Source organism: Pelmatolapia mariae, linkage group LG5 (assembly GCF_036321145.2).
Source record: "Pelmatolapia mariae isolate MD_Pm_ZW linkage group LG5, Pm_UMD_F_2, whole genome shotgun sequence".
In the NCBI taxonomy this organism is placed as follows: Eukaryota; Metazoa; Chordata; class Actinopteri; order Cichliformes; family Cichlidae; genus Pelmatolapia; species Pelmatolapia mariae.
The window spans coordinates 19,469,933-19,482,418 of record NC_086231.1 but is presented as its reverse complement, the minus strand read 5'-3'; the positions used below and the strand labels follow the sequence as shown (position 1 = coordinate 19,482,418).

Genomic DNA, 12,486 nt, shown 5'->3' with positions numbered 1-12,486 from the left:
AAAAGTCAAAAATTAACTTCCTTTTGTACTCCTGAAAAAGAAATGATCAATAGCTTGATGGATAAAAAATACAACATGCCGCTGCTTGATAGGAAATAAGAAAAAAAGCATTTGAGAGAAAGTGAAAGCAGCAATATACACACTGTTTAGACAATTTGTTATAAATATAACAATGTGTCTACACAGAGCAAAAGCTACAATCGTAGATAGAAAACCTCAGCGAAAGGCAGAAACGCAGGTGTACACACCATTTCAGCTCAGCTGCTCCTGAAGTGCCCAGGCAGGTGTAGCAATACAAAACAATCAGCATTCAGTAGACAACTTCCTCAAACTGCTGCCAAGGACTGTCACTACCAAGAACGGAAGTCCCGCTGACACAGTTTTTCTTTCACATTCACGTGTATCAAAGGTTAAAAACAATAAGATAGTGCTCTGTTACCTTGTGAAGAACTAGATTTGAATCATGTCCTCAGTTGTTTGGCATTCAAATAAATTTTAAAAAAGCTTCTTTTTTTTAAATTTTTACTGTAATTTTTACACAGAAAAGCTGACACTCTTGCACTCTTTGATCATATTACCACAACCTGGTGTCAGTCCACATAGTTCCTTTTTAGTTACAGATGCAGATTTGTCAGCTGCACATCCATGACCCAAATCTCCCATTGTATCACATCCCAAGGGTGCTCTATTGGATTGATATCTTATGACTGTGGAGGTCATGTGAGTACAGTGAACATGTACAAGAAACCAGTTTGAGATCGTTTGAAGACGGTTATCCAGCTGGAAACAGTCAATAGAAGATAGCCACAGTGTGATCATAAACAGATGGGCATGGCAAACACCAGAATTCAGGTAGACTGTGGCATTTAAATGATGCTCAGTTAGTACTAAGAACCCCAAAGTCTTCCAAAGAAAATATCTCTCACACCATTGCGCCATCAGCATTAGCATGAGCAGCTGATACAAGGCAAGATGGATCCATGCTTTCATCTTATACCAAATTCTGTCCCTACCATCAGAATGTTTCAGCAGAAATTAAGACTTATCAGATCATGCAATGTTTTTTCCAATTGTCTATTGTCCAGTTTTCTGTTCCTAGCTGCCACTTGTGTGGAACCCGGTGTGGTCTTCTGCTACTGTAGCTCATCTTCTTCAACGTTGCACGAGTTGTGCATTTAGAGATGCTCTTCTGCACACCTTAGTTGTGGTGAATTGCCATTTGAGTTACCGTTGCCTTCCTATGAGCTTGAAGCAGACATCAACCATGCTCACTGGATATTTTTCTGTAAATTCTAAATATGGTTGTGTGCGATAATCTCAGTAGAGCAGCAGCCATCAATCATGAAACTTAAATGAAATTCACCTAACTCACCTTTCTTCCACATTCTGATGCTCAGTTTGAACTTCAGCAGATAATATTGGCCACGTCTACATGCCTGGATGTATTAAGTTGCTGCCATGTGATTGGCTGATTTGATATTTGCGTTTACGAACAGTTGAATAGGTGTACCTAATAAATAAAGTGACTGAAAACCATATTTCTATAATTAACTAATCTACTGTTCATTCGACAAGTGAGTATAACAAAAATACCAATAAACTCTAATAAAGATCCTAATAAATATGCAATGTAATTATAGTTGCAGTTTCACAGTTGATTCTCTAGATGGCGTTTCAGTAAACTGTGGGGTCCTGTCTCGGCAGACGCAATGCATTCTGGTACTTGAAGTCAATGCGGCTTCATAAGCAAGGAGTCCTTGAGGTAGCGCGCCTCACTTAAAACTACATTTCCCTTCATAGTCATGCTGATTTGAATGCCGTGTAGGGGGAGCTTTTTTCTAATCGATGATCTCAACTGAAGTTTCCTCTGTCAGCTTCAAGAAGGGACAGAAAAATATCGAGAATGAGCAAACTGTTGTCCAGTTTGAGCTCTGTCGAGGTCCGCAGTGAAAGAAAGCCCGGGAAACTAAACACAGTTTAAGCCCAACAATGCGCCCCAAACAAAGAAGGCAGTGATTTGCGGTCTTGGTGGTTTGCTCCGCTAGTCAGGGCTGGGTCCCGTTACAGTTGGGAGTCGGCGGCTCGCCAAGATGTCTATGGAAGAGCAGGAATATCCTGAGGCGGTACTGGTGACAGAAGCCGGGCCGCAGTGGCTCCAAGCCGAAGTGGAGCGTCTGACCCGGGAGCTTCGCGAAACGACCCAGGAGAAGATCCAGGCGGCTGAGTATGGGCTGGCGGTGCTGGAGGAGAAACAGCAGCTCAAGCAGCGATTTGATGAGTTGGAGACGGACTACGAGACGGTCCGACAGGAACTGGATCAGCTGAAGGAGGTAACCCGAGGTCACCGCCACGCAGCCAGATATAAGTCCTGGCATCAGTCAGTATGTGAAGGCGAGGAGAGCAACTTAGTGCATGTTATAATAGTAGCGCGGTGGGAATTTAGAGTGACATCGGGGATCAAACTAGAAGCAGTCGGTAGTGGGGTTTGCTTCCTCTGAGCCCCAGCCATGTCTATTTATATCCCTCCTGCCTCCTCAAATATTATATGAAGTTTGAAATATGCATAACCACCTCCAAGCAGAAATATTGCAGTGTTACCTAATGTTGCCTCGCCTTAAAGGATGAAAACTGTCATTAGTTTTGTTTACTTGCCTTTACTTGCTCCAAAGGCTGAGGCCTTGAAATCAGACTGTAGCTGCAGTGGCTTATGTCACATTTAAGCCTGTTTGGCCAATTTGCTGTTAACCTGTTTAAAAATAACATAGAAGTTTTTCCAGTGGTGAAATCATAAAAAAATTAAGTTAATAACACTGAATATCTGTGTTTCTTTTAATCTCCTAATAGCTTGTCTGTTGAGACATTTTTAACCCACAGTGTCAGCTAACCCCTAGGCCCTTCAGTTTCACAGTAGAGGAATAACCTCTACAGCTAAATATGACAGGTGACGGCATCTATCAATCTAGTAAACATTAAGCTAAACAAAGATAACTTGGCAACACTTTTTCACAGCAACTCATAAGATGCACCGCCAGCCACTGAGATCCTAACATGTGGGAAAATCTGTCTGTATTTCATTAGAGAATAAAGAAGTGTGTGTGTTGGGGGTGGTTGGGAACTTCCCTTCAGTTCAGTCTTAAGACTGTTGTCACATCCAGTCTATCAGTCAGTAGAGGAAGTGCATCCTAAAGCACTTCCACATTGCTGTCTGTCAGCTGTATGTCTAAATGTCCAATTTCTATTATTAGTGTCCTTCAGTGTTTGTGTTCACATGAAATGGCGATAGGATAGGTCATTGTGTGTAGGCTGGGCTTAAATGGGTCGCAGTCTTGTTAATACCTGTATACAGGAAATCTAGTCTAATATCATGAAATGTAAATTAAAAAGGAGGATGTGAGATTTTTGCCACTACCGTTAATTCTCTGGTTTATAGATTATAGTTGCATCACGAAGTGACTAATTGTTGTGGTCATTTACTTAGTATCTCATGATTGTGACAGTTTCCCGCTTACTACAGTACATCGCTGAGAGTGATGTAGGTAAAGGAATCGTCCATCCTCGTCCTTTATCAGCCTCCTATCTATTCACATCATCATGACTGACCATGACTGTGATCCTAGTTACACAGATCTGTTTGTCTGACTGAGAATTGGCCGGAAAAAGACATCTAGCTCTGCAGTGAGGTCCATTTGCTCTTACATCCCTACTTAGTAACTGTTGACTTAATGTGTGTTTGGCTGTTTAGTACGTAACTGTGCAGATATGGCATCAAATTATTCATCAATTTACTGCTATTCTGAAAATTAGTTCACATTGCACCTGCTTAGTAAAACTATTCAACTGACATTTCAAAGACTGTTCCTAGTAGCTGGTTAAAGATTGAAAGTAAAACACATGCTGCAGCTTTGGGAGTATTGCTAGCCATTTATCCAATCTGTTTTAAAGTAGATAAATATTTATTTTATAATATCAAAGCAATATCTATACAGATTTGTCTTTGATGATTATTTGAACAGTGTTTTTTAATTGCAGAAAAACACAGACCTGTCAAAATGTCAATAAAATTAAAATTTCTGACACATTTTGAAATTTACATTTGAGTACTTCTGTAATCCTCAAGTGACTGAACTGTTTTACCAAGTGGTGGTCATGTATGAAGCCAGAGTATTTTATTTTATACTGGATACTTTTTTTTAAGATTCTATATTTTAACATAATATTCTATCATTTATTTATGACAGATATGCTGCAGTGCTCTATTTTTATTAGTCATGGTTTCATGTATTACTGGGCTTCAAGCATTTACAAATACACTTGAAAGCAGTTAGTTTTTTGTTTATGGCCTATGTGCTTTAATTATCAAAAACCGTGAAAAGTCATCACATCCACTTTTTTTAGTCTATCTTTGTGATTATGCAGATTGTACTGTTCTGTATCCTATAGTAGAGCATGACTGCTGTAAGGCTGTCACTTCACTATTGTAGTTTCTCACAGACCATCTCTTATTCTGTTACAGTATAATTGTTGTCTCTGCTAGTTTCAGTATTTATCGGTATTTCATGTTTGATGTTTTTTGTGCTAATGAATGTCTACATCCATAAAGGCTCTGTCATCATCATCATTAAATCGAGAAACAAATTCATGTTAGGAAACATTTTATCATTAAAAAAAATCAGTTTGGCCAAAATTGTTGTATAAGTTTCAAATGTAATCCGTGTTTGCAGCAAAACTCTTCATAAAAACCAAAGAAATAAACGCAGTGAATGTAGCATGTAACCATGCATCACCAATTTAACTACAATTTTATTTAGAGTGATGAGTAAGAACTGATACTTATCGTGTTTATTTCCTTATCTGTGGTTTCATTTCCTCTCTTGAGATGGAGAATTTTACTTAGGTCATTGTTATTAGAAAGAGCTGTCCAGTACCCCATACACACACATTTGTGATATTTTCTGAAATGGTAGATCTTTATTTAACTGAAGTCTCTAACTAGTTATTTTGGCCATGCTCGTGGTTGTGTGCATGTGTCTTAAAGCAGGTTTGTAACAAATCCTTAATCAAACATGTTTGTTCTATTGCTTTTTCTGTCTGTCTTTAGGCCTTTGGACATGCTTACTCAACCCACAGAAAGGTGGCAGCAGATGGGGAGAGCAGAGAAGAGTCATTGATACTGGAGTCTGCCAGTAAGGAGGCTCTCTACCAGCAGAAGGTCCTGGAGTTACAGAATGAGCTTCGACAGTCCAAAGCTTCCCTTGCCAGTGCACAAGCTGAAAATGACCGCCTGTCATCCATTGCTCTGGAAATGAGAGAGGTAGGTATTGAGACTGCTGCAATATGAATTTCTTATCACGATTTACACTCAAATGCTCACTTTAACTCATGTTCAGCATTTTCTTATCATAGTATATGGTCAGCCAAAGTTTGAATCGGCATCTTTTATGTGTCATCATCGGAGATCTGCTATTTGCAGCACATTTGGGAAATCAGTGAAAGCTTGTAATGCTAACTGAAGTTGACTTGTAGACTACGAAAGGTTGCCAGTGTTGGTTGTGAGAGAGCTGCTTCTTATCATGGGGGAGGGCCAGTTTGCACTGAGCCCAGCAGGAAAGATGATGTAATGGTCCGCAGTGAGTGACACAAAGGATGTCCTCCACCGGGGCTCTCTGTAGAATGCATTGGTAAGTGGACCATGTCCTCCTTCCGCCATTGCACATGGCTGCCAAAGACTTGTGGCATGTGAAGCACTCTTGCCCTTATTTTAACTCATTTGCTGAACTATTGCAAGCGTGTAGTTTGTGGTTTACACTGCATTTGCTAATGGTGAACATAGGTTTAAATTAAAGGTCATCCAGTTGTCCCCGTTCTTGTGTGCAGAATTCAGAGCTGGCAGAGCTGCAGCGCAGTCAGCTGCGAGATGACATCAGAGAGTACAAGGTTCGGGAGGCTCGACTGCTGCAGGACTACAGCGAGTTGGAGGAGGAGAACATCTCACTTCAGAAACAAGTGTCTGTGTTGAAACAGAACCAGGTGAGACTGGCCATAAAACTCAAGTTTTGTAGTGGGTGGAAATCATTCAGAAATAGCTGTGTTGTTCATGTTTTTATGAGTCAGACTAACCATATTATCATTTTGGTTCTAATATCGCTACACAGTCATTATGTCATTTCCTTACAATTTAAAAATATGAGCACACACCAAATTTTACATTCAAAAAATGGGTCTGCGTATAATATTTTGGCCAACCACGATGCACTCATGCCTGTTTCACAAATTATAACAGATGCTGCTTACTTGTGTAAAAGTATTAGCTGCGTTATTTATATTTTTGGCTGTCTCTACAGGTGGAATTTGAAGGTCTAAAGCATGAGATCCGCCGCCTGGAGGAAGACACCCAGTGTCTGCACAGCCAGCTGGAGGAAGCAATGCGTCTGAGAGAAATTGCCGAGCGGCAGCTGACGGAAGCTTTAGAGACCATCAAGACAGAGCGTGAGCAGAAGGCCTCGCTGCGCAAAGAGCTTTCCCACTATATGACCATCGGCGGCTCCGTGTACAGTAGCTCTTTCAATATTTCCATCGATAACCCCAAACTCCACGAAGACCCTTCAGCCATCAATGAACCGGACAATGATGATCTAATAAGAGGCTTTGAGAACGGCTTGGTTAAATTGAGCGAAAGTGATGAAGACAATAGAACTGCAGTGAACAAGAGAGGAGAGGGCTTCAAACCAGTCCCTAGCTTGGTGGACGACCTGCTGAGTGAGCTCAACATATCAGAGATACAGAAGCTGAAACAACAGCTGGTGCAGGTATGAGATCCATCAGATGCACTTGGATCAAGAGCCATCATTATCTGACTGCAGCATACCTGATGCCATGATTTCTCATTCAGTAAAAAGCCGAAGTTCTACTGTAGATGTCTTAGAAAGGCTGCCATGCTATTTTCACTAGATGATTATCGTGGCCAAAAGAATTTAAGATCTTATCACAGGAGTTTTGAGAGAACAGGAAATGCTCTCAGTCTAATGCATCCCTAACTTTATTTGTCGCTGTGTATTCTGTGGATCTAGAGCGTAAAAAGGGCAACTGGGCTAAACCAGCATGGACAAATGTCACCCATGTGCGCAGTAACTCAGTTTGTATACAAAATATCATTTATACAAAATAAAACAGCGTGCCAAACTACAGTTACTAGATAAGAACACCACAAACTGTGTGGGGTTTATACAAATCTACTAGAAAAGTAGATAACAAACTAAGTAGCTGAACTAAATCTGTAATGTAGTGATACTAAATTACTAGTAATCATCAGGATTGGCAGGTCACACTGAGATAGGTATTATTGGGTACACCTTTAACTGAGTCACTCAAAAGTTCCTGAAAGGTTGTTAAGAAACTTTAATTGCACTCTGTCACCTGGCCAAAAAGGCTGTTCCTGTTTTGTTCCTTCTCTCTTTTTTTCTATAAAGTTCCCTAGCTGACTAATGAACTCTTTATCTGTATTTCTGTAGGTTGAGAGGGAGAAAGTTGCCCTGATCAACTCTCTGCAGGAGAGCCAGAAGCAGCTGGAACAGGCCTATGGGACTGTGTCCGAGCAAAAGGAAACGGTCAACAGGTTGACTGAAAATCTAAGTGCAATGAGAAAACTTCAGGCCAGTAAGGAGCGGCAGTCTGCCCTCGACAGTGAGAAAGACAGGGACAGTCATGACGACGGAGACTACTATGAACTGGACATTAACGGACCTGAGATTCTGCAGTGTAAATACACCGTTGCAGTGTCTGAAGCTGGAGAACTGAGGCAAGAGCTGAAAACACTAAGGGCGCAATATCAGGAGTGTCGAACCCAATATGAAGATGAGCGAGCGCGGCTGGAGAGCGACGTCCAGGACTTGAGGTCAAAGCTGTCGTCCTTGGAGAAAATTAGCCAAGCAGATAAAGCGGCGATGTCACGTCTGGAGAGGGAGCTCCGTCTGGCCAGCGAAGCTGCAGGAGAATCACTTGGCAGCCTTAATGTGGCGCAGGATGAGCTCGTAGCCTTCAGTGAGGAGCTGGCCAATCTCTACAACCACGTGTGCATGTGCAACAATGAAACCCCTAACCGCGTCATGCTCGACTATTACAAGGAAGGCAAGGCCATCGTAAGAAAGGGGCAAGAAGCAAAGGATCACCAGTCAGTACTTCTCACTAACGGGTTAATCAGTGAGACTGAATCTGGAAAGTCCGACTCCAGCAGCGCAGCAGTTACTGCAGCTCCAGCACATGAGCACCGGCCAGAACCCATGAACATCTATAACCTTGTCGCTATTATCAGGGACCAGATCCGCCACCTGCAGCAAGCGGTGGACCGCACCACAGAGCTGTCACGTCAGAGACTTGCCAACCTGGAGCTGAGCACAGTGGCTGACAAAGACAAAGAAGCGTGCATGGAGGAGATTCTCAAACTGAAATCCCTGCTTAGTACCAAAAGGGAGCAGATTGCCACTCTCAGAGCTGTTCTCAAGGCCAACAAACAGGTGGGAGGATGGTTTGTGTATGTGTCAGTGGAACGATGTTTATTAATGCACACATAGAATAGCGATGCAAAAACCACAGAATTTAAAAATTGCAGAACTTTGCATTAATCTTTTTATGTTGTTCCCCTCAGACAGCTGAGGTTGCTCTTGCCAACCTCAAGAGTAAGTATGACAGTGAGAAGACCATGGTGACTGAGACTATGATGAAGCTCCGTAATGAGCTCAAGGCTTTGAAAGAGGACGCAGCTACGTTCTCATCTCTCCGGGCCATGTTTGCTACAAGGTACGACACATACTTTGAATGTAAATCAGCCATTATGTACATAAATTGGGGAAATATAATTTAAAAATAAATACCGTAATTCCCGGACTACAGAGCGCACCTGATTAAAAGCCGCATGCTCTAATTTGAGAAAGAAAATCAATTTTGTACTTGTACAGGCCGCACCGGATTTTAAGCCGTATGCGTTTCACTCGTAATATGAGATATTTACACAGAAATATTACACGTGAGGATTTTTAACATTTAATTTAATCCGTAAAGTAACATAAACATGGTAACATAAACGTTAAGGTAACATACAAAAATACATACTGCAAATGCTTTTTTCCCTCGAACAGCGCCTGTAACACGGCTACCTTTAAGTATACTCACATATCAGTAACACACAAATTACCTTGCTTATGGTTTTTTTACGGAACAGTGCACAAACAACATTACAACGTCTCTTAACAACCGGTAAAAATATATACCGTATATATACTACTTATCAATTTTATTGGTCTACTGTTACCAGGCAAAATGTTTTTGGCCGCATGGAAAAAAAAAATGCATTAGCTGCACGTCAGTATAAGCCGCAGTGTTCACAGTGTGGGGGAAAAAAGTAGCGGCTTATTACCCAAAAACTACAGTAAATAAATAAATCAGGTGGCTCAGACCAAACAAATCCTTCTCTGTTACAGGAGACATTAAAAAGAACATTGATATAGATTTGTCATATTTCTGCTTCTTAACTCAAGAGAAAATATTTTGCATTTCTGTGTATTTCTCTGAGAAAGATGCAAAGCATTGTGGGAGCAGTCTGATGTAATACTTGTGCAGTCAGTTAGCGTGGTAATCATCCTCCCATCTGGAAAATGCAGTCTGGGGAATCATGACAGCCGCAGTAGTTTGAGGCAAATTGCTCCACCTGCTGGCAGTAAAGTTTACCCCCTCTTCTCTTTTCTTCTCTTCTCTTCTCTTTTCTTCTCTTCTCTTCTCTTCTCTTCTCTTCTCTTGCGTCTTTTTTCCTCTCAGGTGTGATGAGTATGTTACACAGCTGGATGACATGCAGAGGCAGCTGGCTGCTGCCGAGGATGAAAAGAAGACGCTGAACTCTTTGTTACGTATGGCCATTCAGCAAAAACTCGCATTAACTCAGCGTCTAGAGGATTTGGAGTTTGACCATGAACAAGCGCGCCGCAACAGCGCCACAACAGTGGGAGGCAAGGCCAAAACGAAGGGCAAGGGAGCCTCTTCCAGCCGCAGTGTAAGTCATGAGCTGTAATGCAGAACGACCTCTAAGGCACAAAATTTCAGCGAAGGCCAGCTCTTCTAGATGCTTTCAAAAAGTTAAAAAATAAATAAATAAATAATTAAAAAAAATATATATATATATAAAATTTGGGTCAGAATAACTCTTTCTTTTACTGGTAGGCTCGATATGCAGCATTGAGTTATTTGTTTAGGTTTTGTTTTTTGTTTTTTTGGCTTGATGAGCACATGACGTGCTAAGTATAAGCAGGTGTAATGTGGAAAGAGGAAGAACTTGTCCCCTGTGGTAGCCTAATAGGCTATTGTTGATTCATGATTGAACCCTGCATGCAAAGCACACTCAACACCCGTGTTGTGTATCTCACTTAATGCAGGAGAAATTGAAATTAATTTCATTTTTTTCTCTTTTGTCTTTGCAGTAAACTCATGAAGTCAAGTGTCCTTAACGAGGTCCGTCAGGTTATGCATGTCGGTGGCCAGTTGTCTGCTCTCCTGGTTTCTCCACTCTCAATCACGGTCCATATCATCATGTCACTACTAAGATGAGAATATATCAAACAGTATTAGCCAAGAGCCTTGTTTTAGAGTGCCAAAACAGCTATTTAAAATGGCATCAAATTCTATGAAAACTGCAGAAAATAACACACCAGCTACCCGGTGCAGTCCATCAGTCTTCCAAAATATGAACCACTATGATTACTCGACCGGTGGAATAGTCACAATGGGTGTTTTGTGGGTTACTGAATGCCTGTGTTACCCTGACTTAGCACTTTTTTATTTTACATATTTGCTCCAAGCTTATTCCACTTTCTAAAATGATGCTAACTGTTTCAAGTATTGTATAATGTTTGTACTCTGTGTGCATGCTTGTCTTCCAACATACCTTTAACCTTATTTATTTCATAGCAACAAAGTCACAGATTGCTTTAAAGGCAAAAGCAAGTCTCTGATTTTGATGTCCGTTGGCCTTAGATTTAGTATTTGACAAATACTGACAGCCAGAATTCTTGATAACCGTGTCTTCTGTCGTGCTGTATTGTCATAACTCTATGATCCTGCAAATATGAAGCTTCAAATATGGGATCTTAACTACATTGTGTATCACTATGTTCCTAACAGATAAGGCAGAGCGGTTACAAATTAAAAGTATGCTCGTTATGTCTGGAAAAAGAATAAAAATGCAAATCTTATTTAAGGATTTATAAGTTAAGGTCAGATGTATAGTATTCATAAACTCTATTCATGATAAAGAATTTTTAAAGTTACTGTTTTAATACAATTTTTTGTAAAGCTTTTCAAATAAGTCTGCAGTGCCATTGTGTGTTGTTTCTTTATACAAGTGCCACGTTCAGACATGACAACAAAAAAGAACCCTAAGTGTTTGTGCTATATAATAATATTTTACATCTTGTTGCTCACATTATTGGTCCTAATTGATTGCAGTTTTTACTATAACTGTAATTGTATTTATTTGTCTCAGTTCATTCAGACTACAGGATTTGAAATCCTTTTTATTTTGTAAGGGAGTGTGCATTTAGCTGGCAGGTTGAGACTTAAAAAAGTACTGAAATGGAGAAAAAAAAAAAAACACAAGCAAAAATCCTAATTGTAAGATCCTGTCACTGCTTCCTGTTACAGTATGTCTGGTGAAGAAATAAATCTAACTTTTACAATTCTGATGGTTTTTGTTTTTTTGTTTTTTTGTTTTTTTTACTCACCCCTCATGTCTTTATTTTTCTAGGAAACATCTGCAAACATACATGTAAATATAAGTATATAAGGCAAAATGAGCTCTCATGCAATTGAGGCTTGAGTGAACAGCAGAAGAATAAACTGAAGGGCCAGGTGCAGCTCTCAGGTCCTGTGTCAGGTCTCTGCTGGATTTTTCCCATTTCCTAAGGACATGACTTCAAGATACTGTTCATCTGCTGTAAATAGTTTTTTCTCACTTTGTCCAGCTTCCTCAGATTTATTCAGCTAATAGCTCTGTGGGAATCACATGTTGGTGCAAAATGGTATTTTGTGGTTGTCAAACTATGTTATCTTCTGCATTTTTCTTATATTTACCAAAAGAAATGGAAAAGAAATGTGTTTTTTCCAGCTACTAGCAAAGTGACTAAAAATACTATTTAAAATTGGTTATCTGGCATGTTACGTGTAAACACAATGCTGCTTCATCCCTTGAGTTCGGATACCCATTTTATGCTTGAATGACTCATTGGTCAGTGATGGACTATATCACATCTAACATTAGCAACATTATGCACGCTATTAACATTAAGTGAAACTAGGTGGTTTTACATAGAGCTCTCATTTTGCACTTATGTGTATAGACATATAAAGTATACATCAGTTATGATCCAAATAGATCCAAATAAAATTGTTACAGTTCTAATTAGTTACAGCAGTAGCTACATTGTATAAAGTTGGTTGTTAGGGGGT

General features: G+C 40.2%; 1 protein-coding gene across 1 annotated transcript; it reads left to right on the top strand.

Annotated features, from left to right (window-relative positions):
• Positions 1–1,841: 1,841 nt before the first annotated feature.
• On the top strand, positions 1,842–11,711 carry LOC134627706 (protein bicaudal D homolog 2-like). The gene is made up of 8 exons (XM_063474044.1): positions 1,842–2,330; positions 5,099–5,311; positions 5,875–6,027; positions 6,342–6,806; positions 7,509–8,510; positions 8,642–8,793; positions 9,808–10,039; positions 10,464–11,711. The coding sequence occupies exons 1-8, from the start codon at positions 2,091–2,093 to the stop codon at positions 10,464–10,466; spliced, it is 2,460 nt and encodes an 819-aa protein (XP_063330114.1). The 5' UTR covers positions 1,842–2,090; the 3' UTR covers positions 10,467–11,711.
• Positions 11,712–12,486: the final 775 nt, after the last annotated feature.

What these genes read in the sequence shown, in the direction of transcription:
- LOC134627706 (XM_063474044.1), top strand. Translation starts at nt 2,091, where the DNA reads ATGTCTATGGAAGAGCAGGAATATCCTGAGGCGGTACTGGTGACAGAA. An exon ending in AACTGGATCAGCTGAAGGAG is followed by an intron (nt 2,331 to 5,098) that starts GTAACCCGAGGT and finishes GTCTGTCTTTAG; the next exon opens with GCCTTTGGACATGCTTACTC. An exon ending in CGGGCCATGTTTGCTACAAG is followed by an intron (nt 8,794 to 9,807) that starts GTACGACACATA and finishes TTTTCCTCTCAG; the next exon opens with GTGTGATGAGTATGTTACAC.